At 40.4% G+C, this 27,139-nt stretch overlaps 2 protein-coding genes across 2 annotated transcripts in view; one reads left to right on the top strand and one right to left on the bottom strand.

Annotated features, from left to right (window-relative positions):
- The window catches only part of NRG3 (neuregulin 3), a 377,309-nt gene that overhangs the window by 49,451 nt on the left and 300,719 nt on the right, over positions 1-27,139 (bottom strand).
- On the top strand, positions 1,640-10,472 carry LOC133625926 (uncharacterized). Its single transcript, XM_062000787.1, is given in 1 exon segment — positions 1,640-10,472. A coding segment is annotated over 1 exon segment (5,142 nt). The 5' UTR covers positions 1,640-3,375; the 3' UTR covers positions 8,518-10,472.

Raw genomic sequence — 27,139 nt, 5'->3', positions numbered from 1 at the left:
AATACAAGGGAGTATATAAGATATACCTAGGCAATCTGGAAACCTAACTGAAAGAACGTATAAGAGAAATTAAATAAGGAAAAAAACACATTGTTCATTTTCAGTAACAGAAATGCCTGTAAAAACATTCTCAAGGAAGAAATATTATCACATGAAAAGCAAAATTAATTAAAACCCAAGATGAAACTCAGCAATGGTACATTTACTAGTCACTGTAGGAAGCCATAAAGTGCTCTGAATTGGACACTGCTGTCTCACCTAAAGAACAGTCAGCAAAAAAAAGTTCCTCGTGTTTGCAGAAGCAAAAACTTGCACAAGGAGTTCAGGGTATGACAGGTTGCCATCCACACCAGAACAATCTTCATTTGTCTCCTGATCATTCATGCGAGGGCACATTTTATTGATTTCCCCCCCCCCCCCCAGATCGTCACTGATTTTCTGGCTCAGAAGCAGATTGCCCGTAATACACACCGAATTCTTTCCTCAGCAGAACTCAGCTTCACTTTTACCATGAAAGCCTTCATTCTCAGACTTTGCTTTTAAGGTAACAACAGGAAACAAATCCTTTCCCCCTACAACAAGAGGATCACAACATTTCACGGGATGACTGCTGCCTTTTCCAGCTGAGTACAATGCCTCCTGACCATCTCTGAAATGGTTTCACCTTGTTTTCTTGAAGAGGTGTTGCACTTTCCCTCTGTTTTTAACTTTACGTTTCCTGCCTACATCAGCTTCTGTCTTAATCGATTTGGCGTACAAACATGGGTCAACAGGAGGGATTACAGCATTTTACAACCCTGATCCATTGTGCTTCATGCTCAGCAAACAACCCTGGGAAGTGATCAGGCAGATGAAGGTGTTTTTAAGCCACTACTTGTCTCCTACCTATAAAGCAGTAATTTAGCAGTAGGTGCAAAAAGGCAGAACAGCAAATAGAAGGGCTCAGAGATATCATACACGGCATTTCTTCACCATATTCATAAAAAATGCTCCTGAAAACACCAAGTGTAACAATAAAAGTGTAAAATGAATGGAATTTCCCTATTTTATAAAAGTACCCCATAGTTTTGGACACAGCTTCAGTTGTTTGTTTATCCCTGCCTAAGACAAACAAAGCAGATACCAGGGAGTATATGATCATAAAGAAGCGATTGGTGCATATTCCCTATCAGACAGTTAGAGATGTGTTATGCTGAGCCAAAAAAAAGGTACCTATCAGCAGTATCACAAAAAGACAGACAACCCTACCTGTGAGTGCTGAACATATCACAACCATTAAAACTGCATGTGTACTGACCCTCGGAGGTACCTGTGAACATCCCCTGGTGTGTGTGGCAAATGGGTGAGATGCTCAGCACTTGTGCCTCATTTGGGAGGTGGAGGAATCCAAGCAGAGCTGCCAAAGCGCTTCTTACACTACAGATGACTTGTGGTGAGGGTTGCATTCAGCAGGGAGAAGCCAGAAAGCTGCTGAGTATACATGAACATACTGCAGCAGTACTTTAGATTTTTAGAGCTATAACAAACTTATAAACAATAAATAAATTTAAAGCAAGAAACAATTTTCCTTTGTAATATTTCTGAGTAGTAAATTACCTGAAATGGTTCCTTTCTGCTCTCTTTTCAGTGCATTTGAGAAGAGGCGAAACTGAGAAGAGGCGAAACAAACAAACAAACAAAATGGAGTACGGCCTGCACACTATGAGAACAACAACCGCCTCAGCGAAAGTGCAGTCTCATTGAGACCGCTTCATTTCCAAGAAGCAGAAGTTAAAGACATTTCCTAAAAAAGGCTGCGGCCTGTGGTTATCAGGAGAGGCCAGACCGAGGGTCAAGAGCTTGTAACTATTGTTCGAACCCTATATCTGTTGTGTGGCGTGTAAACCCTATAAAAACCCTTTCCTACTGAGCACCAGGGTCGCCTCCTCTGACTCCTGCGTGAGTTACGAGACGACCCGGAGCTCCGAAATAAACCTCACCTCGTGCGTTTGCATCAAGTCGGCTCCTCGTTTTCCTCTGAGGTGCGCGTCTGCCTGGGTAGAGGAAAGCTTCGCCTTTCATTTGGGGGCTCGTCCGGGATCAACGACGAACACCTCAGGAAACGATGACCCCTTGGAGGTGAGCTTTTTGTGTGAATGTTTGTGGCGCCACATGAGAGCTTGTGAGCTTGTGTAGATTGAGATTAAGAGTTTGTGGTTTGTGTAACTGAGCAGGCTTTGTTGGGATAATATTGTTTTTAACGTAATTTCTTTCCTTTATCTCTGTTTCTTTTGTGTCTCTAAGAGTTTGTGGTTTGTATAACTGAGAGCTTTGTTGGGATAACATTGTTTTTAACGTTATTTGTTTCCTGTATCTCTGTTTCTTTTGCGTCTCTCGAAATTTAAATTAGTGCCCATCCCTCTATGTCATAGGCTGCATACCGTTGACCAAGTCTGAGACTAGGTCTGGATCTAGCCGCACCTAAGCCCCTTTTAAGGGTGCCTTAGAAAGCAAGGGGGTCCAGACTGAACCTCGTGACTCAACGGCAGGGTCTCCTTAAATAAGCCTACTGTTGACCAGGTCTGGGACTAAGGATTCTTTCCTGAACCTCGTGACCCAACAGTCCATAATCCCCAACTTCAGTAAGAAAAACACTTAGGGATACACGGATAAGATTCTCATTCTCTCACTCTCTCTCTCTCTCTCTCTCTCTCTCTCTCTCCATTAACCTCTGAAAATGTTTTAAGTGTGTGAGATTGGGAGCTCACTGTTGCATAGATATCTTAAGCATCAGAGACCAAGTGAATGTTACTTTTGTGGGTGATTGGGTGAGAACATACCTTGGTACCCTTGTAAGTTCAGGGAATGCTTTTTGTGCCGCCTCTGTGTCCATAAGTATATTTGTTGATTTTCACCTGAGAGTCACACTCAACATTACGGGGATAGGTACGGGACAGGAACCCCTTTGTGCAAAAAATTTTTAGATGTGCCTGATTAATTGTATTGATTTTTTATGTTCTATCTGTGTAAGGATAGGAGTCATAATTGTCAGGGTTGTGTTATGTTGTTTTGGAAGTAAGGGTCAGGGGAAAACTGAAGCTGCTGGGTCAGTAAAGGTCTGACAGACTTTAAAGAGGTTTCTGAGTAGCACGTGTGGGGGACAGACGTGTCCGGCACCACAGGCTACGGCCCTGGGGGACGCCTCACGGGTGAAAATAGGCAACCTTTGCCTATAAGTGAAACCTAGCTGGTCCTTGTGGAGTGAATGAGGGGACGAAGTCTCCGCCCTTCTGAAATTTTGATAAGATCTCTTCCGTGGTGTAAAAGTCGTGGAGAGCGAGAAACCGTTTCTGTGTGTGTGTGTCTTATTATAATTTTTTTGTATTACTGATAACCATGGGGCAGTCCCGATCCACCCCTCTGTCATTAACATTGGCACATTGGCCAAAAGTAAAAGCACGAGGGCAAAACCTGTCTCTTATTATCAAGAAGGGGGATTGGCAAAATTATTGCGAAAGTGAATGGCCAACTTTTAAAGTAGGATGGCCACGGTCAGGTACCTTTGACATCCATACCATACGGGCAGTCCGAATGTCTATTTTCTCCTCAATAGGAGGCCATCCTGACCAAGAACCATATATCACAGTATGGGAAGACTTGGTGATGTATCCGCCGGACTGGGTTCGACCATTTCTTCCAAGTGATAAAATAAGAGTCCTAGCCCCATCCTACTCATACTTTAGCCGGGGCGTACCTGTGACAACCAGGACTCTGGCTCTCACAGGAGTAGAAGAGGGGGTGACCAATAATGGGGGAGATTATGAAAAATTGAAAGAATCAAGCCCTAAGACCAAGGTATATCCAGAGGTCGAGGGACCCCCTGAATGGACTCCACCTGTATCCACATCTATACCCACCGCCCCCCCAACTGGACCCCAGTCCCCAGATGAGGGAGTACCTGTGCCGTATAACCCGGGGGGTTGGGAAGAAGGACCCTATACCGGTACCAGGAGTAAACGGGGGATAATACCTGAGGGACCAGACTCCACTGTAGCCTTACCACTCCGGGCGGTGGGGCCAGCCCCCACAGAGCCAGATGAGTTACAACCATTACAGTACTGGCCCTTTTCGTCCTCCGATTTGTACAACTGGAAAGCAAATAACCCTTCTTTTTCTGAGAACTCTGCTGCCCTCATAGGACTAGTCGAATCCCTGATGTACTCCCATCAGCCCACATGGGACGACTGTCAGCAGTTACTTCAAACACTTTTCACCACAGAGGAGCGAGAACGAATCTTCTCGGAGGCACGGAAAACCCTACAGGAAGGCCAACCAGGCCAACCCCCTCGAACAGGAATGGAAGTGGAAGCGTTGTTCCCAGCAGCGCGACCGCAATGGGACTATAATACAGCAGCAGGTAGGGAACGACTGTCCATATACCGCCGGGCTCTGGTAGCAGGACTAAGAGGGGCAGCCAGGAAACCTACCAATCTGGCAAAGGTGAGAGAAATTATGCAGGGGCCTAATGAACCACCCTCGGTGTTCCTAGAACGTATCATGGAGGCCTATCGTATTTATACCCCGTTTGATCCCGAATCTAGGGGACAGCGGGCCTCCGTTATCATGTCCTTCATTGGACAAGCTGCACCAGACATAAAACGAAAACTGCAGCATATCGAGGGATTGCAGGATTACACCCTGCAAGATATTGTTAAAGAGGCTGAAAAAGTGTTCCATAAAAGGGAAACTGAGGAAGAAAAGTGGGAGAGGGAAAAGAATGAGAGAGAGAAGGAAGAAATACGGAGACAAAAGAGACAGGATAAGAATTTAACAAGAATACTTACTACAGTAATGGCCGAGGGGAAACGCCAAGGGGAAAGACAGGCGAGAGGAGGAAGGGACCTGGGCGACAATGACAGGAATAAGGGACCCAGAAGACTGGGAAAAGATCAATGTGCTTTCTGCAAGGAACATGGGCATTGGGCCCGTGAATGCCCCAAGAAAAAGGGAAAGAGAGTGCTAACCCTGGAGGAAGATGAAGATTAATGGGGTCAGGGCCCGGAACCCCTCCCCGAGCCTAGGATAACGTTAAATGTGGAGGGGACCCCAGTAAATTTTTTGATTGATACTGGGGCAGAATATTCCGTACTGAAAACCTCATTAGGGACTGTAACTAACAAACAGACCATGGTAATTGGAGCAACAGGTCGAAAAGAATACCCCTGGACAACTAATCGAACTATTGACTTGGGAACTAACCAAGTATCCCATTCTTTTTTGTTAATACCCGAGTGCCCTACCCCCCTCCTCGGGCGAGACCTGTTAACAAAAATGAAGGCTCAGATAAGCTTTACTTCTGCTGGCCCTGAGATCGCCCTTGCAGGCGGAAAGCCAAAAACATGCATATTGTCCCTGCACTTGGGGGAGGAATATAGACTATACCAAAACCCCAAGGAGAACCTGGATAACCTTGAAAAATGGCTCAAGCAGTATCCGAAGGCATGGGCCGAAACTGGGGGCATGGGGGAAGCGGTGAACATCCCTCCCATAGTGATCGAGCTGCAATCAAGTGCCACCCCAATAAGCGTAAAACAATACCCATTGTCAAAAGAGGCAGTAGCAGGGATACGACCTCACATCGACAAGCTTGTACAACAAGGGATTCTTGTGCCTTGTAAATCTCCCTGGAACACACCACTCCTGCCGGTAAAGAAACCTGGGACTGGGGATTATCGGCCAGTACAGGACTTGCGGGAAGTCAACAAAAGAGTCCTTACCTTACATCCTACGGTACCCAACCCATATAATCTCTTAAGCTCTCTTCCCCCAGATCGTACCTGGTATACAGTCCTTGACCTAAAGGATGCATTTTTCTGCTTGCGACTGCATCCAGTGAGCCAGTTAATTTTTGCTTTCGAGTGGAGAGATCCTGAAAGTGGGAGAGTGGGTCAACTCACGTGGACAAGATTACCACAAGGATTTAAGAATTCTCCTACCTTGTTTGATGAAGCCCTCCACAAGGACCTGGCAACTTTCCGGGCACAAAACCCACAGGTAACTTTACTCCAATATGTAGATGACCTCCTACTCGCGGCGTCCACCAAAGAGAACTGCCTGATGGGAACTCGCAGACTACTGGTTGAACTTGGAAGGTTGGGGTACCGTGTCTCAGCGAAAAAGGCACAAATCTGCCGGAAAGAGGTAACCTATCTGGGATATGCTCTAAAGGATGGAAAAAGGTGGCTGACGGAAGCCCGAAAGAAGGCCATCTTGCAGATCCCCACCCCGTCAACCTCTCGACAGGTGCGTGAGTTCCTGGGAACAGCGGGGTTCTGTCGTCTGTGGATACTTGGGTTTGCTAGCTTGGCTGAACCACTATATCCACTCACAAAAAACAAGGGAGAATTCGTATGGGGCAAAGAGCAGGAGGAGGCCTTCACCAACATAAAGAAGGCGCTGTTAAGTTCCCCTGCTCTGGCGTTACCTGACCTCACCAAACCATTTACTCTGTTCGTGGATGAGCGAAAGGGAGTGGCCCGGGGTGTGTTAACACAGAGACTTGGACCCTGGAAACGGCCAGTGGCATACTTGTCAAAGAAATTAGACCCCGTGGCCAGTGGATGGCCTGCCTGCCTTAAAATAGTGGCTGCCACAGCAGTCTTGGTAAAAGACTCTGATAAACTTACTTTTGGACAACCAATTACAATCATTGCAGCCCACTCCCTGGAAAGCATTATTCGGCAACCTCCTGACCGATGGTTAACAAATGCCAGGATGACTTACTATCAGAGTCTGTTACTAACTGAACGTATTAAGTTTGCCCCTCCAGCCATCCTGAACCCAGCCACACTGATGCCTGAAGCAAGAGAGAGTGACCAGCCTCTCCATGAATGCCAAGAGGTTCTAGCCGAAGAAGTGGGCATTCGCGCAGACCTGACTGACCAGCCTATGGAAGGAACCCCCTCGTGGTTCACCGATGGGAGCAGCTACCTGCTGGAAGGAAAGCGTAAGGCTGGCGCAGCCGTAGTGGACGGGAAACGGGTCGTGTGGGCTAGCTCGTTGCCAGAGGGGACCTCTGCCCAGAAAGCCGAACTAGTAGCCCTCATACAGGCCCTGAGGCTGGCTGAAGGAAAAGTGATTAACATATTTACCGATAGCAGATATGCCTTCGCAACTGCTCACGTCCATGGGGCAATATACAGACAGAGGGGGCTCTTGACATCAGCGGGGAAGGAAATTAAGAACAAAGAGGAAATTTTAAATCTCCTAGAAGCCGTACACCTCCCCAAAAAGGTAGCCATCATACATTGCCCAGGGCATCAAAAAGGAGATGACTGGGTTGCAAGAGGGAATCGAATGGCAGACACAACTGCCAAAGAGGCCGCACTAGAGGCCATGATACTCTCAGTAAAACTGGACGACAAACAGGCAGTGGAAGGAAAGGAAGAAACAAACCTATCCGCTGAGGAAGGGAAAGCTTACATCGATAAAATGCACCGACTTACGCATTTGGGAACTGAAAAACTTATCACACTAGCAAAAAAATCACGCTACAAGGTCCAGGACCTACGGAAAACTGTGGAACGTATCGTACAAAATTGCGAGGCATGTGCCTTTACAAATGCAGGACATACTAAAGGAATCCAAGGAAAGAGACTGAGAGGAGATCGACCAGGAGCATATTGGGAAGTAGACTTTACGGAAGTAAAGCCTGCCCGGTACGGTAACAAATATTTGTTAGTGTTTGTAGATACCTTCTCTGGATGGGTCGAAGCATACCCTACAAGGAACGAAACAGCACTAGTAGTGGCAAAAAAGATCCTGGAAGAGATTTTTCCCCGGTTCGGTATTCCCAAGGTAATCGGGTCAGATAATGGACCTGCCTTTGTCGCCCAGGTAAGTCAGGGAGTAGCCAGACAATTGGGGATTAACTGGAAGCTCCATTGTGCATATCACCCTCAAAGTTCAGGACAGGTAGAAAGGATGAATAGGACCTTGAAAGAAACTTTAACTAAATTAGTAGCGGAGACCGGCGGGAGGGATTGGACAGTCTTTCTCTCCCTCGCTCTGTTTAGGGTTCGAAACACCCCAGGACCTATGGGGCTCACCCCTTATGAAATCTTGTATGGGAGTCCCCCTCCTCTGACAGAAATAGTGGGGACTGATGAACCTGTTGTGCCCTCTCTTACTCTTGCAGCACGCCTAAAAGCGTTGGAAGTAGTTAGAAAAGAAGTTTGGGAACAGTTGAAGAACCTCTACGACCCAGGCGAGGTGTCGATGCCCCATTCGTTCCAGGTCGGAGACAAAGTTCTGATTAGACGACACCGATCAGAGACGCTCGAACCTCGGTGGAAGGGACCGTATGTGGTATTGTTAACAACTCCCACCGCTGTAAAAGTCGATGGGATTACTGCGTGGGTACATTCAGCGCATGTAAAAAGGGCACCTAGAGATATACAAAAGGATGATTGGGTGGTGGAAAAGACTGATAATCCTCTTAAGCTTCGTGTGTTTCGGAAACCAAACCGAAACACCTAGGGAAAATCTGTTGGTGGGACTAATCCGAGATTTCGGGAAGGCCCAAAATGCAACCAGTATCACTGCTTGTTTACCATTACCACAAGCAGCTGGGGAGCCTATTCCGTGGGGTATAATCCCGGCGGGACCACTACCAAAATATAAAAATAATGTATCCCAATTTTGTAAGAGTGTGCCCCGAACTAGGACTGGGGTAGGTCGGCGATTTATCAGGACACGAAAATCACAGTGGAAAATCAGGAAGGAAGACTGCAAACGAAAACTTAATTCTGTATATAAAAAGGGAGGGATCCATTCTGTGGGGACGTGTTATTTTGATGAGGAAAAACAAGTTACAGTAACTACCACTGAAACTTACTCTGAAGTGGTATGTCAGAATATCACACAATTAGACCCCAAGGTCTGGCAATCTATCTGGGGACCCGCTATTGCAGAAACTTTTAGCTACATAGGACCAGTAAACTGGTGTGTGCAGTTTCAAGGAAAGCAGGATCAACACTATACACACACTTTTCATGAGATGACTTCTAAAAAAACGATTGTGGAACACACACATGGGTGGAACTGTACCAAAGTCCTCAACTGTGACACCCCGGAGAGGGAAATAGGGATTTTCCCCGTCCGTTATCTGCTTAAGTGGGGATGTGAATGTCGAGGATACAAACATACCCTGCCACCACATACTAAAGGTGGGTCAGATGGGGAAATGCTTGACTGCAAATATACTACAATCCAGAGTCCTGGAAATTTAGTATGGGTCACTAACGAACGGAAATGGACCACACATATTTCCATTGATGGGCCTATTAATCAAATTACCCTAGGGGTGCCCACACTGTGTCCCTACTGGAAAAAGTCTGGAGAAAAAGAACTTATACCTCGAAAGAGGAGGGATGTAAGTAAAGAAGGTGAGGAAGCCCCCAGTGATGAATGGCAGGAACCAAAAACTGCGATAAAAATAGGGTGGGCAATTGAATCCATATTTCCCCAAATCGCAGCATATAGAAATAGGGAGATGCTTGATAAATTGTTGGCACAAACCGCGCGATTAGCGGCTGTTACTAAAAAGGGATTTAAAGATATGAATTTCCAACTCCAGGCAACTAGCAAAATGGCTCTGCAAAATCGGATGGCCCTTGATATGTTACTATTAAAGGAACATGGGGTTTGTGGGTATCTAAAAAATAAAATAAGCGACTGTTGTATACATATCCCAAATGTTACGGAAGCTGTAGAAAACGATATTAACAAATTACATCAGATAGAGGAAAAAACAAAAGGAATTGAAGAGGAAGCCCGAAGAAATTGGGTAGGGGAAGTATTCAATTCCCTAGGAATACATATTGCTGAGTGGTTATCTTCATTAATCCAAACTGTGATAATTACTATTATTCTTATTGGTATAATCTTTATTTCTTATAAGTGTGTTTTAGGACTGTGCCTAAAGGGGTGGAAGAAGACTCCAAAATGACATCCATAATGTTATAAGCATAGAATAGAAATATAATGTTAGTAAGTGTTAGTCCTGACCACTGGCCTGGCCTCTCCAGAAATTCTAAGATTAGAAATGTACAAAAGAAAAAGAGGGGAATGAGAAGAGGCGAAACTGAGAAGAGGCGAAACAAACAAACAAACAAAATGGAGTACGGCCTGCACACTATGAGAACAACAACCGCCTCAGCGAAAGTGCAGTCTCATTGAGACCGCTTCATTTCCAAGAAGCAGAAGTTAAAGACATTTCCTAAAAAAGGCTGCGGCCTGTGGTTATCAGGAGAGGCCAGACCGAGGGTCAAGAGCTTGTAACTATTGTTCGAACCCTATATCTGTTGTGTGGCGTGTAAACCCTATAAAAACCCTTTCCTACTGAGCACCAGGGTCGCCTCCTCTGACTCCTGCGTGAGTTACGAGACGACCCGGAGCTCCGAAATAAACCTCACCTCGTGCGTTTGCATCAAGTCGGCTCCTCGTTTTCCTCTGAGGTGCGCGTCTGCCTGGGTAGAGGAAAGCTTCGCCTTTCACATTGAAACAAGAAACAGAGCATCCACAACATGATTGTCCATATTAACAGCATCCTCAGGGGAAGGAAAATGTACTTTCATTAATTGCTATAATTGTGCCTGGACAAAATGGGATGCGTCATGAGATGATGCATGATTAGATCAGCAGGTTGGATTAGAATGACAGTGTAGGGGCTATTCTGTATGTCTGTGTATAACACAACTGAAAAAAGAACTGATCCATTAAATGTATGTGTAGATGCTTTAGCAAAAATAGATGCCAGAAAAGAAACACAGAAAAGCAGAAAGGATTCCAGCAAATAGAAGAGGAATCTGTTTGCTAGATAGCTGGTTTGGGTATGTCCACAGAACAAAAAAAACAACTTATGAGTTTGATATTTTCCATTAACAGCTTAATTTCATTTTACTTGAGTCATATTTTGGTACCTGAAGCTTTTGATTTTAGAACTGATTTCTCTGAACTGGCTTTCTGTCAGGAGTTAAGCTTTTTAAAATCTATTACAGTCCTATATTTATACATGTAGCCACTTGATAAATTTTCCTAAGATACATGTGCATTTGCAGGTTGTATCTTTCAATCGCCCACCAGTGTAAAAGGAAACTCTTTTGACAGGTGCAATGATAAAATATGTCAATGTGAGGTTACACAAACAAATCAGAATAACATCACTTCTTAGAAATTCTTACTAGAAACCTAAGATAGAATCTAATATAGTACCTGGGATATAAAGAGATAGATTTGTTCTTTTAATCATTTATATTAATTTAAGAGACAATTCAGCCAACTTGCTAATTACAGCACATTATCTGAACTGACTTTTGTTCAATAACTACACAAACAGTTTCAGATCAGTTTGCAGACAGGCATTTCTCACATTCATAGCCAGGAACATAGCATGACCAAATTCTTCAAAAAGAGATTGATCTCTTCCTGGATAAGAAAGTAAAACTCTGATTAAAATTCTTTTATGTCTCTTGCCATCACCCTTTCAATGAATTTACACCTGTCTGCAAGTCTATTTCTGTTCTTGCCTGTGCAACTCTACCCCCTCACCTTTTCATTAAACCAAACAGAAACCCTGGCCGTGAGCTGGCAGCAATCTCTGTGTAGGGATTACTCTCGCCTTTGACATATTGCTCTGGGCTATTCCCATCTAAATGGGACAGGTCAGATATGAGCATCAAACATCTCTAACATGATGCAAGATAAACTTAAACAAACCAGCCAACCAACTTAACACATCATTACAGCCAATAAAACAATGAAAGGTTTCCAAAATGGAAAGATATTCTGTGATTAATGTTTTAGGGTGGCTGATTAAAAAAGCTCACACAGTTGCATTCAGACTTCTTAGTGAATAAATATCTTTATGCATGATCACTTGCTGAAGAAAAAATAATGTTAATGAAAATGACACAAGAAAATAATTGACATATATGTAACACAGAAAGGGACAAAACCCGAGAAAATCCATATTATTTTCAGCCTTTTAACTGCCTATCATGGTTAAGTGAAAGACTTTTTAAACTATCAAAATATTTTATAGCATTCTTTTAAATCTCCAATCTGCAAAACTGTTTCACTTTAAGCAGCTGAAACAGATTTCAGAATTTTCTTATCCTCCACTTACAAAAAAAATATTCTTTTCTTCAGAAAAATATCCCAAATCCCATTTTTACTAAAATAATCTCAAGATGGTAATCAGTTTCATACTGATTCAAGCTGTTAAGTGCTCAAGACTGTCTAAGATGATGTAACCCAGAATGTAAGTCCTCTCTATGCATTTTAGTAAGAAAGATGCTCAACAAACTCAGTTGCACCAGTTGATAATCATACAGAAGCTGCTTTGGGAAAGTCTGCCCAAACAAAGTCTGCTTTGTCATATTTTTGTCATATTTACAAAGTCTGCTGCACAGAAAAAAGAAATCAAAATGACCACATGAGGATTCGACACAGCATTTAATCTTGAAGATACAAAAATCACACAGCTCTAAAGTGATGTGTAGAACTCAGGAAAACAATCCAAAATAAATCATCAGCCTCACATCAGGGTTATTATCTACTTATATTTGCATTGTCAGGACAGTGAGAACAGTACAAAGATCTCTGATTAAAACAAAAGGCTTTACAGAAAGGTACTACAGTTATAAAAGGAATTGAGTTACACTTTGGATGGACTTACTATATAGTATATTCCTTGCAATATTAAATAAAAAGAGACAGAAGCTAAGATGATGAGCAACAAAACCTTGTCACAAAAGGATGCTCAAAAGCTCTCACCTTATTCAGAGAATCTATCAGTGTAAATGAGTTCAAATGTAAATGTCATTGATTAAGGTAAGAACAGTTAAAGTTAAGAAAGTTAATTATCATAGAGGAAACATTTTATTATCCTCCTGTCATATCTTAGTTCTAACACTGAAGATCTAGATGAGGACCAGTAAGTGATTGCTTTGGAATATTGCTGTGTTGCAACCTGTTGCATTAGTGTAGTGTAAAATTTTGGAAATTGTTCAGATCTAAATAGTTGTAAAACTTTATTTAACACATATCTCAATAGTAGTAAAATCCAATTTTATGACATTTCATAGAATCATAGAATGGTAGGGGTTGGAAGGGACCTTTAGAGATCAGCTAGTCCAACCCCCCTGCAGAAGCAGGTTCACCTAGATCAGGTCACTGAGGAACACATCCAGATGGGTTTTGAAGACCTCCAAGGAGGTCTCCCTGAGCAGCCTGTGCCAGGGCTCCCTCCTGCATGGGGTTGTTCCTTCCCAGATGCAGGACTCTGCACTTGTCCTTGTTGAACCTCATGAGGTTCCTCTCTGCCCAACTCTCAAGCCAGTTGAGATCCCACTGAATGGCAGCACAGCCTCTGGGGAGTCAGCCAGTCCTCCCAGTTTGGTGTCATCAGTGAACTTGCTGAGAGTACACTCTGTCCCCTCATCCAGGTCGTTGATGAAGATGTTGAACAAGACTGGCCCAGAACCAACTCCTGTGGAACTCCACTGGCCACAGGCCTCCAACTCAACTCTGTGCCATTGATCACCTCCCTCTGGGCTCTGTCATTCAGCCAATTGGTGAATTACAATTGCAGACAGATTGCCTTGACACTAATACACTGCATTGTGAAACTTTAATATTTTTTATTTTAGAAATGTCAGTCTAATTTTTATACTATTTCTTGCAAAGTAATTATTTTCCTTCATATTTATTTCTCTGAGTAAATATACTATTAATAAAAAAGCTAATTAAATCAGATAATTTTTTTTGGTGCATATCTACATAAGTTAATACATTATTAATAGATACTAGAGCATACTTTGTAGTTATGTTTACAGTACCTAATCTCCAGTGCTAGGGTGCTGCACAGTGTTTAAAAACCACAAGCTATTGATCCATTAAACTGTATAATGAAATAAGAAAGACTATCAATCCCATAAACCAGCATTTCTGATTTATATATCACTTTTAAATTACTATAGAAAAGTATCCCAAAGTATAAAAATATTCTCCTGCTATAGAGTGGTTTTGGAAGTGAACTGGATTGGAGTTACTATGTCTGATGACTCCCTAGAGGTGCATTACCCTTTCACTTCATCAGTGGAATGCTGAGTTATCCACCTCCTCTGTTACAAAAGCCAGAGATTGCAACAGGGCCTTGAACGCAAACAAGACAGCAAGTGGTATGAATGGCAAAGTGCAATACGAAGGGATCACTAGGGCTGTTAAGCAATATCATTGCAGAATGGTTGAGTGATCACCAGTAACAGGTGATCTCAGAGTCTTTTAGAAGCCAAGATTTGCATCTGTCATTTATCAGTACATTTCAGTTACTATCATTTGATCTCACAACCTATTTCACTTATGACAGTAATATCTCAAACTTACAGTCAGGACACATTTTTATCTCAGGTTAAAACTGAGTATGCTCAGCATTCTGAAAAGATGTTTGACCAAAACGTAAAATGATGTAGTTGTCCCTGTTTTTAAAGGGAGGTGGTTACTCTTTTCTTCCTTTTGCTGATAGTATCATCACAGAAACACCAGAAAACAAAGAATACTAACTTCACTTGGATTTATTGAGTTGCTTGTTCACCACAGAAATGCAAGAGATGCATCTCAGTCTAGAGGAATGATGTCACAAAACATCATATGCAAAATATTTTAATAATACTATAGTTGTATTTGCTATGCACATATTCACTAAACCACAGAAGAGATGAAAGCAGAAATACGTGAAATCCATTTAAATTATGTTATAAGTTACTAAAACTTCCTTAAAGTTCATAGATTTGGCATATACAATACAATTAAAATGACAGGTAATGTTAAAAAGGAAACAAGAGTAATCAAAAAGGAACCTATCATAGATTTGCAACACTGAGGCATGAGTCCATTCTGCCTGTTAATCCCTTCATGACCATGTTCCTGATTCAGGCTATTGCAGAAGTATATGACAATATATATCAATAAAAACACTTAAGGAATAAGAGTATGTTTGCTTAAAGCTAGGCCTGTGTTTCAAATACCTTTTCAAGCTTATCTTGATGGCATTCTCTGAAGCTGATAACTCACTTACTAAGACTCTTTGAAGATGACACTGCATTATTGAAGCACTTTCAGTTTCTAATTCTGTTGTGCTAGACACAAAAGATCTTTAAAGAATACAGATAAACTGATAGTGAATCGGACTATGACTGGTGCTCTTATGACTGAATATGGTTAAACAGTCTAGTATCAGGAATCACAGCAAATTACATAATACATTTCTGTAAACTGCCAAGACTGCTTTGCTCATCTTTGTGGCCATAAGGAATCTCTGCACCTTCAGTTAATTCACTACATTTTTGCCTAAATACAGAATTTAACATGAAATTAGATTTTAGGTGAGAAATTCTCTGTATCACAAAGCTATGTTACGTGAGCAAAGATGTCTAAGATAGAACAAGTTCCTAGCTTTTCAGTTATGATGATCTAACTTAAAACAGTGTCCTGCAGCTCATTAATTTGAGAATCTCCTTTTACATAAAGCTGATAAAATACTATACTGGAGGGCTGGATAATTACAAAGCTGCAGAGGGTGCTTTACTTTTGAATTATACCACATACTTGTCCTAGTAGTAAAATGGCAGAAATAAATGAGGACTAGTATAGTTTTGACAGGGCAACAAAAGAAGGACTATCAAAACTAAATCCTTTTTCTATCTATCAAAAGCATAACTTTCTAAATAAATAGAGAATAGAGTATGAATAAGCAATTATTTTTCTGAAATGCACAGTATCAATAGTGGAATATATAGAATTCCAGAACACTTCTGCATAAATAATAATAATAAAAAAAGAGATGTTTTAACTAGATAGAAAGAAAATATTTTACCATTAGGACAGTCAAGTATTAGAATAAGCTGCCTAGAGAAGTCAGGCATTTTTTAAGGACTAAGTTGGATAAAGCCTGAAGCAGCCTGGTGGCACCTGAGACAACTCTGCTTTGAGCATCGTGTTGGACTGGAGACTTTCAGGTCTTAAAGTGCCACCCTGAGTTACTCAGTGGTTCTGGGACTTCTATTCTACAAATACTTTTTAAGTAGGTAGAAAAACTCACAGGCACACTAAGTAATATTCTAGGAGACAGAAGTTTCAGCCAAGCTAAGGTACATTCAGGAGTAAAATAAGTGGTATACAGCACTTGTGCTCCTCACAAGTAACTAAAAGACAGTTGGAACTTGAAGATAAACATGAGATGGGCCAAAAAAAGCTCTGTAAAATGTGAGGGCTAGCATTACAAAAGAGGTTTTAGGCTCTAACATAAAATTAGTAAGACATTCTGAACAACAGATCACTGTGTTCATATATGGACTTAGGAATAATTCTGAAAATGTAACATTACAGACTTTTGGTAAGGAAAGAAAAAAGATAACAAGACAGCAGAACCAAAATAAACAGGGAACACATATGGCTGCAAATACAGATGTGTCAAACAATGAAAAATAATAACACCTAAAGGAAGTAAATAGCTAAAAAGCTATTCTTTCAAGAACAGCACCACAAGAGCAATGATAGCTAGGGACAGACTGCTTTGAACAGCAGAAGACCTTGCAAGCAGGCCTGTCAGCACGGCTGGGCTACTAACACAAGCATTAATATTTCTTAGAACACCGAGAGAAAAATAATGAAAGATAAGATGAAGATATCAAAGAGCCTGAGCAAGTAGTAAAGATGGCAAATAGAAAAATGAGATGATTGATGGTACACACCTTGATACCATAGAGAATAGGGAGTTTAGAATGGGAGAAAATAAAGTTTCATCATGGGATGTCTTTATGAGATGGTAATTCCAAGACAAGCCAATCGTGTATTGGTATTTTCATGAATTTTTATTACTGTATTTTATTGAGAGAAGATACTCTACAAATTCAAATTGAAGTTTTAGACTTTTAAAAGAATTGGGGAAACTGAGCATATTTTGATGGCTGGGGAAAGGCAGGTAAAGGGCTTCTTTGAAAGTGAACCATTTCCCTACTACATTCTTCACAGTACTGAAAAGGAGATACACATTATGCCCCCGTTTTTGTTGCATGGGTGAGACAGTAATCAAATACCACCAGAATCCAGGAATACAGGCTAGACATGCAGCAAGGTATTTGGAGCACGTATCAATCCTAAATTCACAAGGTAGCTCGTCACAACAAAAGTTACAGCTGCAAACCTAAAGGTAATTCTGAATTTTCTCTGCACAAGGGCTATTTGAGCCTCACTGCACATGAATGACCAGACTAAACAGGATGATTACTCAATTAATTCATGGCCTACAGGTGCTAAATCCAATCCATAAAGGTACTGAGGCAATAAAACAATAAAAATAGCTGATACATGAATACTACCAAGTCTTAAAAGACACAGAAAAAGTTACCAATCACTTGAAAAGCAAGTCAATGGCATTACATTACTCACCTTTTGAGCAGAACAATACCTGCCATAAAAGTTGAAGCAGCATTGATGACAAGGCATGCATTTTAACTGTCTTTCAGATGTCCTCTATCCACACAGATTGCATCACAGTCAGTTCAGAACCTTTGACCCACTACTAAGTAAGATATTGCTCTTTCAGAGTAGTTGCCACAGATCATTAGCCATATTTGGCAAACCATTCATAAGGATGGGAATTTCCATATTTTTGTTGAGGTTTTCATGAGATACTCTAGTCTTATTACTCAAAATCTTGAGTAGAATATGTAGCTTAAAATAAGGAATGTTGGGAGAAACACATGAATTTATCTTCAAAGAAATGGCATTACTTAAGAAAAATACATCCACTTCTTGTCTCCAGCTCATTCTTAAGTCACTTCTTGGAATAAATTCAAGTGGCTCGACTTGTTGCTTTAGTATTTTTATAGGATTCACTCACCTTTTCCTATTAATGGTCAGTCATTCTGATTTTGATACAAGATTCACTACTAATCGAAAGAATGAGATGCTCTGGTACTGTTTTACCTTGAAAAGAGACTCTCCATCGGGCAAGAGAAACACTAGAGGGATTTACAAGAAACAAAGAAAGACTGAAATAAAGCGTTTACTTGTTTTGGCGATTTTCTCTTCACCATTCATTACATGAACAGTTAACTGAGAAGACTTAGCTGAGGACTTACTTTCTTAAACCCATTACCCAAAGTACAGAAGCATAAAGAGACTTGATGCACCAAAATTAGCAGGAGCCACAGCAGTATCATCACTGAGGCAGGTTATTAATTTGAATTGAAATAAAGTTGTGGATCTTCTAAAAACTGGTACACATTCAGTACAATGTAGTATGTGTAGTTATTTATAGCTCAACAATTTTCGAGGTCTACACTGTAAGCTCACTGTAACGTATACGATTTTCAGCCCAGCTGGCTTTGCTTTCAGTGCACAGACTCCACAGATTCAAGGAAAAATGCGGCACAAAAGACGTCTCAACTTTTCTTATCAGAAGCAAATAATCCTTATTCTGAAAACAAATTTAAATCAGTTGAATGAGAGTAACGAGCTCAATGTGGAATAAATAGAGAAAACAAAGTAGCTGGTATTTTTTCATTAATATCCCATGCAAGTGTATATTGCAGTGATAAATACATAGTTTTGTTTTTCTAAAGCTGATTAACTGCATTAACACTACTGCATTCATTATCTAAGCATTCATATTTTATGAGCTCAGCAAGTTAGTGTATACTGCAACTCCCATTTTTCACATGCTGTATCACTTCTGGATACAGGCAGGGACATTACAATTAAAAATTAATCAAACTTCAGTGTGTGTGTCATACTCTCCATTACAGCTATATAGAGCAGTTGTAATACTTAAAACTGATTTGTACTTACACTTAGAGTAAGTTACATTGATCAGTAAAGTTATGATACTAATAGAAGAAGGAAAGCCTGCAGGAGTATAGAAAAAAAGAAAAGGTGAAGTAAAGGCTGTCAAACTGCGAAGACTCTAAATTGTTTCAGGTAATTCTGCTGAGAACTTTAATACTGTCACATTTTACGCTCCTCCATTACCAGATTATTATTTTATACTTCTATTTTGATCCTGGTTTCTATTTGAATGTGAAATGCAAACCACCAAGAGACCCGAAAGAATAACCACAGAGTAATACTATATTACAATAGAGTTTAGTTGATAATATAGACATGGAACAGTCCATAATTAACTCATCACAAAATCAAAGAATGATAATATTAATTCATATGAGAATTACTGGATGACTGATACAATAAATACAACCATAGAGACTAAACAACATGAACGTGATCCAAACGGTGTTTGAAAATTCTGAATCCATACTAAATTGAACATACCTCATGGTGAGGAACTTTACCCTTCAAAGAGAAAAAGCTAGCACTGGTGAACAAAAAAAGCTCGTCCTGTAATCTGCATGCAACAGTGTGAATTCTGTGCTTATTTGAACTGTTGTTAAAAACTGAGTGCGTAAGAACAATACCTAGACATTGATACATACTACTTGTTTTATTCTCCTTTTCTGCTGTCCCCCCTTTTCTGCTTGTTTCCTAGAACACTGTTGGGGTGTCTAGTCAGCAGCAAATACTGACAGATACCTTGGGCAGATGGGCAAATAGCTCTTCTCAGCACAGAGTGGTTAGTTTTGAAATATGAAGAAACTGGGTAAGGACAGAAAATGGGTCATGAGACCATTTTAAGTTATCACAAAAATAACTTTATTAAAAACAATCAGCCAGAGAAGGAATATCATTTCTGCATTTCTCCACGTGCCAATATCCTACAGCTCCTGCAAAAGACAAGGAAAGGAAGTACATGAAAAAAATAATTCAGTGCTCCTTCTAGTACATTGTCAATTTTTCCACACTGCTTACCCTTCTCCTCTGCTTCCAGCAATTACTGGCAGGTCACAGTTTCTACTCATTCTAGGCATAGAGGACACAGAAAAATTCAATTCATTGTCAGAAATATCAATTTTTCTATATTACCATAACATACATTACGAGCACATCACTGTCATGAAACATTTATTGAGAGACTTACCTTCTGCTTTCTGAATCCTTGCAGCATTTACTGAATGAGACTTGATATCTACATAACACCTCCAAGTAGGAAAAGGACAAAGTAGCACCTATTCACTGTGGCTGTGGGGCTTGAGCATCTGGAGCCTCTTCTCCTGTAGCAAGAGGACTTTAGTACACAGTAAACAAACTTCTGCCAATAAAAGAAGCCCCACCTTAGTTGCTTTGCAATGGATTCCAAGTCCAGATTGTACTTACTGCTTTGAAGCTTCCTCCCAGTTCCTCTTTCAACTGGAAATATAGCGTCTCACGGATAAGTCTTGTGTTAGCTGTCTCTACTATCACCTTTGACATGCAGATCTCGCCTTTACCCTGCTAGGCTTGTTTCAATCTATACAAGTTGCTGTCTACATATTTTTGCATCTTGTTAAACTGCAACCAAGCTCAAACAAGGTCAGGAGTAAAATCTCAACACTGGAAGCCATCTAATTGTATTAGCATACCCTTGTGGTGTCAGTTTGAACAATTTCTCAAGCTCAGAAAAACATTTAGCTAAATACCACATTCAAAATGCAGGTTACAAGACTGACTGGGTATAAGGTCACATTTAAATACACAGCTGTCTGTTCAGTGTTAGTGCCATCCAATTACCTGGATTTCATGATAAGAAGTGTTTACACCACCTACACAGGAACATAGGGCACATGTACCTAATCCCACACCAGAGAGTACACATGATTTGCATACAGAGAGCTATAATGCAGCAAAGCCCTTCTGTATGCAGATGAGAAGCTGTGTCCACAGTTGAAATCCAGCCTCCAAGCCCCTTTTCTTCCTCAGGTGACAGTACAGTATGAATGTTCTTGAAATCATCACCAGGTGGAAGAGGTTTGTACCTGGCACTAGGAGTTGCCTGGAGGCTGGTACACAACATTCATTTTTAAGGTGTCACAAATTCTTGTTTCTGATCCACAGAGAAGACTTTGACCTTAGTAGTAACCTCTGATACACGGTACACTTTCACACTGGAAGTGACACACTAATGGTTATATGTACCATTACCAATGACATACCCTACCTTGTACAGACTGATATCCTATTTAATGCAAGTAGTGCTTCCTCCCAATCCAGTCCTCAGTGAAACAGAGAAACTAGGACCAATTCTGGCTTTCTAAGCTCATCTACATAGTGTGTTATCAATTTTAGTTTCCATAAGTTTCAGAGAGAATAGTGGCTTCAGTTAGAGAAAGCAGAAGAAACCAGAGGAAGGTCACCAGATTAAGTTACATACATTAACATTATTTTATTATTTTGATGAAACACTACAGACAATTAACAGAACACATAAGCTACCCACATGATGAATCTTAAACTTGTCTTTTAAAAATGATGTGTTGAACCAACCCAGTTTGTTGCCAATACACAAAACACACACAAATTGGAAAAATGATACAGTGAGAAAAGTACAGATGGTAGCACTGAAGCAAGATGACAGCTAGGTTACAAAAGATCTTGAGATAGGTCTCTCCCTCCCACTAAAGTAAAATCAAGCTAGATCACCCCCAAATTAAGACAAGATTTAAGGCAGCCTGCAACATATTCACCAGATGTGAACTTTCATTTAAGATGTACACTTTCCTAAACAGGTACAACCACGGGCAGAAATTCCTCCAGCCCCTGAGGAACCTCTGCTTCATCTATTATTCTTCTAGTATACAGACATCAGCTGTTTCTATAAAACTCTCTCTTCTGATGCTCATGTCTCTTTTTTCTAGAGGTGATAAATGACTCTTCTTCCCAGCTAAAACAATCCTGTGTAAAGTGCTGAAGATCTAAAGTAATTTCAGGCCTCAGGATACTATTGTTATTTGGCAGCATACTTAAAAAGGACAGGTATTTCACAAAGCAAACAGAAAGTCAAGGTCCCAAGAACAAAGCCTATACTAAATTTGAAAAGGTAAAATCAGAGGAGGGTAATGAAAAGTTGGGGCAGGATGAAGAATAGAGGGATTCAAGGAGTGATGACAGCAATGATGATAAACATTACAAATATTGACACCTATCAGAAGACTCACTCTTGGTTCTTCAGGAATTTACTGAGCGAGTACAGATTAAATACTTTCAATGCTGACGATTAACAATGAGACAATTATTAGAGAGGTATATTTGACAGTACAGGGGAATGACTGTGATCACAATCTCTAATAACACATTTTGTGTAAACAGGAGCATAAAAAGTCAATGTGTCGTATTTCCAGTAAACTATGTACCTGCTCTATACTTTAAAAAAGGAACACAAGGAAAACAGAACTCTATTTTTAAAACAAGTACAGTCTTTGCTCAGGTAACTGAAACTATAACTATGTAACGGGTAACTGAACCTGTAACTATTAATCTTCTTTTCTAGTGAGGACAGGAGCATTACACTGTTTTATAACAGATAAGACCTGCTAAATGGTAACTAAGGCTAAGATCATCCATGCAAACACTGGTTATTTATTTTCATTGTTTGCTGCTATGAGACATCGAGTTTCAGGGGACAGCTCACCAGCTGCACGTTTTGAGAGCTGTGCAGGAATGAATGAACTTGGCCTTTTTATTTCTTCACAAATAGGGAAAATGCAAAATTGTTGCAGTCTGCCCATCAGCAAAACCAACTTTTGCCATTTGGAAAAATCAAAATGAGTCTGTCACAGCACATGACACAAGGTCACAAAGTCAATTTAGTCAACTGGATCATATGTTCCTTTCCTGGTGTCTTCAGCGCACAACCATCTTATCTCAATGAGGATGCATAGTGAGAATCAGCAGAGTGAAAATGAAGCCTGCACCATCTTCTCCAATACTAATGACTGCTCAGGGTACAGAAAACCGAATACATTTCACACTGTAGTTGTTTCAAGGAGATATATAAATTTTAATAGGATCCCATTCTTGAGTTACTTTATTGCTCTGCTCAATTAAATGTTATTTAACGATTCACCACTTACAAGGGTATTATATATCATTCACACTCCATTGACTTCAGGGAAGCTTCGTTGGATTTTTTCCAGAAAAGATAACTAGTTCTAAGGAATAATATTAATTTCTCATGTAGGGCCTAAGTATCTGCATGTTAAAAGTTGTAACTAAACACAGCACTTGCTGCATTATCTTTGCAGTTCATGCATGAGGAGATTCACGTTATTACATCATAATTGTTTATATCATTGGTATTGGTTAAACTACCATGCAGCCTAAGAATGAGGTCTATTTAATGGAATTATTCTACTTCCATTCAAACTGTAATGACTTGCCTGTTGCACTTTCTTGAGGCATTTTTTTTTCAACTATATCCATTGTAAATTACTGTTACAGAACAAAAGAGAAAGTTTCTGGATCGTCAGGCGTAGGTGAATTGCTGAGAGAGTCACGTTTATTCATGTATTGTGGCAAGTTATTCCAATACTCACTCGCCTTCAGGTTTCATCCCTTAACACACTTTAACTCTACTCATTCTCAGTGTAAGAAATGAGTAAAACTGACAACTCCTTGTCTTGGGCACTGACTCTTTGCTCATAACACTTATTTCCAAAGATTGCTCTCAGGCTTTTGCATTCCTTATATTTGGCAGTCAAAGAAATGATTTCAGTCTGCAGCTGGGACCACAAGCACTAAGTCAGTCTTCACCATTCAGCTTTCAGCTGCTACCTGTTGCACCAAAGTAACCTGATCAGCCCTGCCAGCTATTCAAGAGATATTTGGCTTCATCATTAAATTTTCCATCAGACAAAAAGAAACCATTCAGCCCTGAACTGTGGTTAACCACATAGGTCAAACAATGACAGTAAGCTGTAGATATCTCCATGCTAACAATACATCACTCAGTTTTCCCATAGAATAAAAGTTGCTTCTTTCAGATTCTTTTTTCACAAACTTGCTGCCTCACATGAGCATCATCAACAGCCAGTCTGCTTTCAGTTGACATAAAACTGTTAATACAAGTAGATTTCTAGTCTGTAGGAACATTGTGATAGTATTTACTTACCTTTGTGTTGGAAAATTGAATGTAATTGGATGCATCATCACTGAAAAGATGCCAGGAACCATGCAGACATGTGCACCAGTCCAGATCAGCTGCACTGCACTCCTGCATGAGCTCTACACTGTTCTCCCATGCCCCTCTGTGCTCTCTTACCATGGAGTACAGGCAAGGAGGTAGCTAAGTCTCAACTTTTTTGCAAGGAAGAAATAGTTTCTGCAGTATACACTACTGCAAGACATTCCCCAGAGAGCTGAAGTATCTAAAAGCAGAAAGCCTGACAAAAATTACTGTTACTGAAAATCTAAGGCATGGAGAGATTAAAATACCTTTCTGAAAGACTTTCCAGAAGATCACATCAGAGATGGAGATTGAATCTAGTTCTCATGACTATCAAATACAAAATTTATTTTTTTCTTTGAGCTCCTCAAAAACATAAAGCATTTCCTTATCTCCAGAAATTTCATACAGATTGGCCCCCCAGATCACAATATTGAAACCTAAGTTTTTAAGGACACAGTAGTGTCCGTTGGACTCAGCTTTCATTGAATTCATGTGCATACATCAGAAACATATATTAATTGTGACATTTGCAACATTTTAAAGCAGATATGCCAGGTTAATATGACTTCATTCATCTCTGCTATCCATACAAAGAAAGTGACACTGCAAACCAAGGCCATTAACAGTATTAAAGCATCAGGTATTCCTGTTGGGGAATGCACAACATAGAATATTGTATGAAACATAAACCTGAAACAATACCCAAAAGGGTAAGGGGGTGTGAGAACATGTCAGTGGTTAACACAACAGTCAGCATGGTACGGAAACTGAACGCTCTTGTTCAGTAACTCCTGCACATGAGAGCTAAGCTTCTGATAGGAAGTGGATTTCAACAGGGAATGGAAAAGCAATGTAAACAGCCTCTAACTACTGAGTTCTGGAACTGGCTGCCACAGGAGCTTGTGGGGGAAGACAGTATCGGCTGGTTTACAAAAAGATGCCTTGGAGATCTTTGAGACCCACCTGGACATGTTCCTATACGACCTGATCTAGCTGAACCTGCTTCTTCTGCAGGGCGGTTAGACTAGATGATCTCTTAAGGTCCCTTCCAACCTCTACCATCCTATGATTCTATGATTCTATTAAATGACAACAGATTCCTAACAGGACAGTAAAAGGACTGAGTAGCTATATACACTTCTATGATTCTTGAGAGTATGGCAAAAAACATGACTATGCTCATCTACTTTCCTTGGTGAACGTACACTGAGCTAGGCAAACTAGACATGTAGATATTGCACATTTCATCTGTCCCCTGGGGCACCTCTATTGACAGATGTTCCTATCTACATGAGATTTTAGCTTTACCTACTGTGGAAAGAGTTCAAACTTCTCTAGGAATCCCAGATTACATGGTTTTCAAGCAAAATTTACAGACGATGACAGAGGAAATGGAATTCCTAAGGCAACTGAAGCCACAAATGAAGTCCAAACATTCGAAAGAGTGTTCCCTGGATCATGTGCAAACAAGGCTAAGCGCTCTGGCATGTATCTGTTGTTATTTTCTTAATTGGAAAATACCCACTAATTGCAATTATTTTCTGCAGTACAGAAGTAAACTCATGGGAGAGGCTTTGCATGAATGGTCCTAATTTGATGAGTATATTGTAACCTGATTTTTCCATATACAGGGTAGGGATTTGTACTTTGCTATGTGTGCAGTAATGATTCCATATGTCCTTACACTTCCCAAGTAAATCTTCAAAAGCACTGGTGGAGGATTTAAGAAGCAGAATGTTACTCTTCTGTAACATTCTGTAACTCATTTTTTTCCTAGCCCACGGAAAACCAACTCAAACCTCATTTTAGACTGCTGTCATAATATTTTCAGGCTCGAGACCAAAGATTTCATTAATTTCTATACCATCAAGATCTATTCCAATATTAAACAGACAAATCAGAAAGCTACTTATATGAGAAGCCTAGTCTAAGCCAAGACTTCAGTGGTTGGCTTTATTTCAAAGCCTTAAAGACATGTCTTCTGAAAAAAAAAGGAAACTAAAATGCTTGAAATACATTTAAAATAATTCAGCTTTGTCTCCTGGGTATCACTTTCCTCCTTCCTATGGAAAGGCTCATTCTAAGAACTCCATAAATATTCCTTATCCTGTTGCTTTTATGTATATGCCTGTCTTTTAATTCATATGCCTCAAGACTGCTTAATTTAAGTTAAACAGTAAAACTGAGATATATGCAGAGGCTTTAAAGGAACCATTTCCCAGTTGTGCTTGTCCACCAAGCCTGTGAAAACACTTGCATCAGTACTTTTAAAGTTTCATGTAAAGCGTATGAAACACTGAACTTCTGGAGATCACAGACCAGTCCTCTAGAGAAAACTGTTCTCTAGGTCTCTCTCAGAAGTCTAAAATCAGGAAAAAAAAAAATCCCTCAATATCCTGGCTGTCCTCTTGGTAACACAGTCTGCTATACAGTCAGTATTCATCATCATATTGGTTTCATGACAAGTTATACTCAGCTTGTCAACAAAATCCCCACATCACTCCTTACTGTCACTAGGCTACCATATTTTTAGTTTTAAAACCTAAGAAAATAAGCAAGCCTCAACAGTAACTCAATAGTTGAGTAAAACTCAACTTTGATAGGAATTTTCACACTTTTTATTACAGCATTTTTCAGTCACATTTTATGTTTTATGCAAGCTGTATTTACAGAAAGGATGCATCACTAATTCTGCTAAGGCTTCCTCAAGGAAACTACCTATACACGCCACAGGTCACACCTGAGAGGTGAAGCAGTTACCTATTAAGCCTCTCATTCCATCAGAATACTTTGCAGGACAGCAGTTGGATCAATAGAACATCATCTTTTCAAACATCAAACGATAAGACACAATTATTCACTCATGCTTCAGCTTTTTCAAGTTAACTTATTTCATAGAACCACAGATATTTATCTCTTTTTCTTAAAACTATTCCTCTCACTTGTCAAAAACCAAGGAAATGGTTCTTATTACACTTAATTACACTTAGCATAGCAATC

The sequence above is a fragment of the Colius striatus genome, chromosome 8 (assembly GCF_028858725.1).
Source record: "Colius striatus isolate bColStr4 chromosome 8, bColStr4.1.hap1, whole genome shotgun sequence".
In the NCBI taxonomy this organism is placed as follows: Eukaryota; Metazoa; Chordata; class Aves; order Coliiformes; family Coliidae; genus Colius; species Colius striatus.
This window is presented reverse-complemented; position numbering and strand designations above follow the sequence as displayed.